At 37.8% G+C, this 7,500-nt stretch overlaps 1 protein-coding gene across 1 annotated transcript in view; it reads left to right on the forward strand.

The window, feature by feature from the left end:
* Window positions 1–6,116: 6,116 nt before the first annotated feature.
* LOC137650637 (nuclear receptor subfamily 2 group E member 1-like) overlaps window positions 6,117–7,500 on the forward strand; it is a 166,990-nt gene continuing 165,606 nt past the window's right edge. Inside the window, exon 1 of the mRNA XM_068383824.1 lies at window positions 6,117–6,791. Coding sequence (XP_068239925.1) covers window positions 6,170–6,791 — 622 coding nt within the window. The 5' untranslated portion in view covers window positions 6,117–6,169. The remainder of the gene's footprint in view (window positions 6,792–7,500) is intronic.

Genomic DNA, 7,500 nt, shown 5'->3' on the forward strand with positions numbered 1-7,500 from the left:
CCTTTCCATCTTTTTGCATAACAGTTAATCCCTGCAAGTTTCATTAGTCTACGATTAAAATTATAATCAGGAAACTATTCACAAACAAACACACACTTACAAATTACAAATACACAAACAGGGGTGAAACCATAACCCCCTTCCTACTTCGTTGGCGTAGGTAATAAGAGTAGTCAGAGTATGCAAGTGCGAGTTGATATATTCGCTTTATTAATAATGATGAGGAGGAGCAATGGTTGAATTATTGTGGAAATGTTAAGGAGATCATTCCACATTCTCAGAAAAGCAGGCATGAGTAAGCAAACCAGTTGAATTTGTACAGCAGTTATTTTAATCGTTATTGTTATACTATAGTCCATTTCTTTTAGCAATGCATATTTGCACCGACTCACAGCGGTGCCCTTTTAGCTCGGAAAAGTTTCAGGATCACGAAACTTTTCCGAGCTAAAAGGGCACCGCTGCGAGTCGGTGCAAATATGCATCGCTAAAAGAAATGGACTATAGTGTATGCGACCCGTCACAAATGATGGCTAAATGCTTAAATAAACATTCACTCACACAGATTCAACCCTTCCCACCCCCTTCCCCTTTCCTAACTACAACACGGCAGTTATGGCTTCCGAGTGCACCTATCTGGGTACCCTCTCTCACTTCGGTGTGACTTCTCCCTACCCCTTCCCGAGGGACGGGGAGAGACCTAGCTGTTGATATATCCGGCAATGCTGCTCAGCGTGACCGGAAATATATCATTATATATATATATATATATATATATATATACACACACACCAGACACTTGATCTTTATTACAAAGGGAAGATTCCTTCTAGCTACCATTCTTCACAAAGTCATAAAGGAACTTAAATACTACATGGAAGTATTTTGCGTTTACTCTTGGGGAAAAAAAAAATTGCAGGATTGTACGAACGGCTCCTTCAGTCCTCATTGCTTATTTCCTACGTGTAACTTCATTACCAAAATAGGATCGTATTAGCTATTTGTGGTGGCTATTGTGACTTATTGGTACTTTCTTATCTGCCTTATTATTATTATTATTATTATTATTATTATTATTATTATTATTATTATTATTATTATTATTATTATTAATAAAATCATTAAAAATTTTATCATTATTAATGATTTACAAACCACATCGTGATAATTAACATAGAAAATATAAATATATATAGTATAAATATAAATATTTGCAGAAGTAAACTGTGTAAAACTAGATTTTCTAAATAAAAGTAAAAAAGAAAAAAAAAGATTTGTTGATACTGACCTTCTTCCAAACTAACGACTATCGCAATTATGCCCTTGGTGAACACTTCCAGCAGGGTTTAGTTAGTTTCTGGTAATTTGTATGGTTCCAAGGTAGTTTTTAAGGTAATGATATATGTAAGGTAATTTCGGTTTTACTAGCTTCAAATTTTAGGAAGTTGGAAAAGTTTTAAGTTAATCTAGTGGAAAAAGTAGCAACATCGAAGGTAATAGATACATGTTCACGTTTAAACCCTGACTCCCAAGTATGTTCTATGGAAACTACATACTTTCACCAGCGAGGTAATCTAGGACAACGAGAGGATGGGGTCACTACATCCTCGGTCATGATTGATTTGGAATCCGCTTCAATCCACCCATGGATCGTTACATGCCTGCCATGTCTCCATAAACAAGTATATGAAGGCAACAATATGTGTCTTGTCCCTATCAGGCTTCGTATGGGTAAGTAAGTTATATATTTTCCAGGATCATATTATATACGGTAAAACAATCAATTCTTTTCTCAGGACAGGTTACGTTTGTTGATGCAATTTATAGATTCTCCCAAATCTATTTATTCTTAATAAAATAGATTCTTAATCATGTTCTATTCAATAAAATTATAAGAATTTTTCTAGTTAGCTTCCAGTACTGTAAATAGTACAATTATTACCGATATCAATATGCGTTTGGTAAGATTACACAAACTTTTCTGAAATTTAATTATTGTTGATCGAATAATGTTTAATTTCCCTTGATTAACTTAAGTATGAGCAAGCAACATATAACATTCATGGTAAAATTACTGCGTTTCCAAAATTGAAGAATATAGGAGGTAGAAGAAATCATTCAGTTTCAAAACAAACCTTTAAGGATGAGGTTGCTAGCCACATGCCTCTTTTACTATTTCAGCTAATGTTGGTAACTATTGACAGCTTGGTGACCTGGTAATGAGCTTTGGGGCTGCTGCAGTGATTGACGGACCTATCAACGAGACCCGAACGTTGTATGACTCGGTTACGTAACCTAATATTTTGACTGTTTCTTTATATAGATTATTATTATTATTATTATTATCATTATTTTTTTTTTTTTTTTTTTTTTTGGCTAAGATACAATACTTGTTGGAGGCAAAGAAAATGACCCAGTAAGGAAAGGAAATAAACAGATAGAATAGTGTGCCTGATTGTAACTTCAAGCAAGAGAACTCTAATCCAAGACAGTGGAAGACCATGGTATAGAGGCTAGGGCATTACCCAAGAATAAAAAACAAAGGTTTGATTTTGGGGTTCACTTCTCCCAGAAAAAAAGCTGCTTACCATAGCTGAAGAGTTTTTTCTACCATTACCAATGGTAAAGACAATTATGAACAAAATTGGGAAAAAGGATTTTAGAAGAATTGTGGTCATTAATGTACAAAAATCTATTAGACACCAAATATGATTCATAAAGCCCATTCATCAGACAACTCTTATGAATATCAGATCATCAGATGTCACAAATTTGACCTAAGGACACCAGTTCTTGGGAAATGCGTCTGTGACGCGAATATTGGTTTTATCCACTTCACTTTGGGACTGAAATTATGAATGACATAAGTGGAATTAACGTCGCCGGCTTTTGCATGGGTCTTTAAATATAAACTAAGGGTTTGAATCACATAAAGATATTTACATTCACAAAGATAAACACATGCACTTACATGTGCGTAGACACACACACACACACACACATATATATATATATATATATAGATAGATAGATAGATATATATATATATATATATATAGATAGATAGATAGATAGATAGATATATATATATATATATATATATTTTATATATATATATATATATATATATAGATAGATAGATAAATAGATAGATAGATGTATATGTATATATACATATATACATGATAAATTTTGCACATTTTTACGTGTTTTTCATATTCAAATAAGCCATATATATTTTGATATATTAATGTCTGGATTCTCTTAACGACCTCGGGATCAGAGCCCCAGGCGAAATCTCACAAAGACAAGAGCTTGGCTCCGGCCGGGAATCGAACCCTGGTCGGCAAGCTTATATAGACAGTGACTAACCCAGGGTTCGATTCCCGGCCGGAGCCAAGCTCTTGTCTTTGTGAGATTTCGCCTGGGGCTCTGATCCCGAGGTCGTTAAGAGAATCCAGACATTAATATATCAAAATATATATGGCTTATTTGAACATATATACATATATATGTATATATATATATATATATATATATGTATGTATATATATATATGTATATATATATACATATATATATATATATATATATGTAATATATATATATAGATATATATATATATATATATATGTAATATATATATAGATAGATAGATATATAGATATATATATATATATATATATAGATAGATAGATAGATAGATAGATAGATATATATATATGTATATATATACATATATATATATATATATATATGTGTGTGTGTGTGTATGTATATGCTTATATATGTGTGCGTATGTGTTCAGTCAGATATATTACGCATATTTTGTGAAGCTATAAAATATGCTAAATGAACATTTTATCTCCTTTATTCAATGAAGAACGTCTCTCATTGATTTAACTTCTAAGAAATTTATTTTTTCTCCTGGTATTTTTCCTCCATCTTGTCCTTCATATAAACTAACTCTCTCTCTCTCTCTCTCTCTCTCTCTCTCTCTCTCTCTCTCTCTCTTTTGAAGATCTTAGCCTTTAAACCCTGGCTCACCACAAATTATTATTATTATTATTGTTATTATTATTATTATTATTATTATTATTATTATTATTATTATTATTATTATTATTATTATTATTATTTCTCTCAATACTCCCATCTAGTCCTCCTCTACGCGCCTTCATCTTTTCCTTCTCTATGTATCCTACTCTTATTATATCCTTATCGTCCTTATCGCAATCCTCTTACTATTCATATTCGTACATTTCTATCTCCAAGGCATCTTTCTTCCTCTTCTCTCTTGGCACCCCCTTTTCCATTTCTTATTCCTCTATTCCTCTTTCTATTTTTCTCTAATCCCATTCCTCATGCCCTATATTTTTCTAGTTTTATCCTTTTCTTCCTCCCCCTCCTCTTCATATCTTCCTCTCTCCCTTTCCTCCTTACCCCTCCTCCCCTTAACCTAATCCCAGCCCAGCCCCCCTCCAACCTCCTCCCCTTCCCCCCAACACAGGGATCAGATAGCATTGACCTCCACAGCAGCTTGCAGACTCCATGTTCCAGCGATAAGAGAGCCCCTTAACTAGTGCCAGCTTCGATTACTGATTATTACTCGTCTTCTGGCTGTAAGGATCATCCCTCTGGCATTAACATCCAGCTAGGCTTTTTTTTTTTTTTTTTTTTTTTTTTTTTTATCTCTCCTCCTAACCCATCCTCATTCTCATCCTAATCCTGCTGTTGAAAGAGGAAAAAAAAGAGAATGAAGGGTGTTGGATGAAGAAAGAAGCCCGAAAAGGTCTTAAAGGTAAAGAAATGGCCGGGTAATAAGTAATTGATTACATGTATGTTTACCTCCTTTTCGGAAGGTTCCAATTACAGGCGATCGCCTGCCGGGTGATTTTTCGTCAGAGAGGCTGCCCCTTCGCTTATTTCTCCCCCCCCCTCTCTCTCTCTCTCTCTCTCTCTCTCTCTCTCTCTCTCTCTCTCTCTCTTTTTCTTCTTTTTTCCACCACCTCCTGCTCTTTATAAAGTAGGTGAAGGGGCTTTGGTAAGGAACAGCCCATTCCATCCCACTGGAAGGAAGTTGATATCGCAGTAAAGCAAACTTAAAGTTTACCAGCGTGTAATAGAGGGTTAAAAAAAGGGAGATAGAGAGAAGGAGATAATCGTAGTAAAAATCTGGCTTTACGTGTTGTGTGCAAGTATTGGTTCATATTAGCGTGATCAGGTCGGCGGTGTGTGGAAAATGTTCCGCCACGCCGCCAACCTCCAGGGCCACCACCTGGTCTGTTCCCACACTCGAAGCCCCACACCACACACACACACACACCCACAGGGAGCTTTCCCACTATCCTCTGGAAGCGTTTCGGTTTGTTTCGTCTCTGTAAAGTTCATGCGGCAGTGGGCGAAAGGGGGCAGAGGTGGTGCATGCTGGTCCGAGAGAGCATCTTGGGCACTCATTACCAGAAGAAGAAGAAAAGCAGTCGCGAGGGTCTTCCAGAGGGTCGATCTAACGAAAAACAAGCTCGACTTTGGCGTAAATGTGCGTCGAGGCTGAGTGAAACCGTGGCAGATTCTCTTCACAAAGCGGCACTGGAGACCGTGGAAGGAATGACAAAATGGCAAGTATATAAGGGAGCAAAGTTTCACCTTCGAGCTTATTCACACTCAAGCATCAGCTGCGACCGGCAGGCAGACTCCGTCATCCGCTTGGGCCAAACCGCGTGGCAGGATTCAACTCGGACGCCTGATAATTAATCCTTTTGGTTATCCATGAGACTTATCTGGTTCAATAAAAATCGTTTCCAGTGATTAAGAGACCTCAGACGTGGCAGCTATATCCGATAACGGGAAATGTTAAAAGAACAATGTGTAAGGTCTCGTGTTTCGTAAGGTCAGGCCAGGTCTGTTGGCACTGAAGGAAGTGAGAGACGGATCTCTTTATCTCTCTCGCTCTCTCTCTCTTTCTCTCTCTCTCTGTCTCTTTCCCTCTATCTCTCGTGCTTGTCTATATTCTTTTAGATAGAATATAGAATATTATACCAGTGATTAGTTGTCGCCGATAACACCTGTTCAGCCTCCGTGACACATGCGAATGTTGTCCTAAATCCGGTGACCCCCTTTTTAAGGACGAGCGTAGAATCCGCCGGAAGGAACACAGCCCCTGTCGTCCTTTATGCCCTCCACAGTGCCCCTTTCCTCCCAACCTTCTCCTTCCAAGAGGCCGTCATCGCCCGCCAGCTGGATCCCGCCCTCGGACCACCCGCCTTCGGACTCCTCTTCGGCCGCGTCGCCCGAGGTCATCATCGCGCCCCCGTGTGAAACACAGACGACCGTGGCGCCTGAACTCTCCGTCATCCCGCTACCTGTGTCCTGGTCATCGCCGCCGGACCCTACCGCAGTGCATCTCCCGGCGGTGTTCCTCTCGGATTCGAGGGTTTTGTCGCGGCCCCTCTCACCGTCTCCGCTGCCTCCGCCGCCGCCGCTGCCTCTCTTGTCCTCCAGAGGGGGAGGAGGAGGAGGAGGAGGAGGGGGAGGATCATCATCGTCGCCGTCCACTTCACCGCACGTGTCACTTCCCCAACACGTGTCGCTTCCTTCCCCGATCCCGACCATCCTCCCGACCGTAAGTAGCAGCCCCTCAGCGGCGGTGTCTGTTGTCGGAGCCTCCAGCAGCAGCGGGGGCATAGGTCGGGTGTGCCCTGGTCCGAGTTTGAGGACCGGATCGGCCCTCACTTCCAGTGCGTTCAACGGCCGCGCCTCCGTCACCAGCGCTAGAATGGGAACGGGGAGATCAGGTGAGAAAACCGGTCGTCATTAGAAGGCTGCAACCTTTTCTCTTCTATATTTTCTTTCGTAAATTAAAAAAGTTTTTTTAACTTTCGTAAATTAATTTTTTTTTCAACTTTCGTAAATTAATTTTTTTTTTCAACTTTCGTAAATTAATTTTTTTTTTCAACTTTCGTAAATTAAAAAATTCATTTTCTAACTTCTCACGAGGCACTTATATGTCTATATGTATCTATTTTTTTTTTCATATTGTATGTAGGATTACAATTCTCAGTGTATATTGATATTAGAAAAGCGGAAAGTAGTCCTACATTGGAATCTATGATATAGAAATTTTCTATGAAATTGTACCGAAGAAAGGAATAAAAGAAGAATTTTAATTCATCCTTATTCTGTTATATAAAATGTTATTGGATATCCAATTTGTGCAAGGACGTATAATATATATATATATATATATATATATAAATATATATATATATATATATATGTCTATATGTATATGTATATATATATATATATGTGTGTGTGTGTGTGTGTGTATCTATATGTCTAGTTATCTATATATAAGTCTATATATTTTTCTATATATATGTATATATATATATATATATATATATTGTATGCATGTAACAGAGGTTTCCAGCCATGTCCATCTGCTTAATACAAACCCTCAGAAAGTATACCCAATTATCATTCATTTCTAAAAAAAATATT

Source organism: Palaemon carinicauda, chromosome 12, assembly GCF_036898095.1.
Source record: "Palaemon carinicauda isolate YSFRI2023 chromosome 12, ASM3689809v2, whole genome shotgun sequence".
Lineage (NCBI taxonomy): Eukaryota > Metazoa > Arthropoda > Malacostraca > Decapoda > Palaemonidae > Palaemon > Palaemon carinicauda.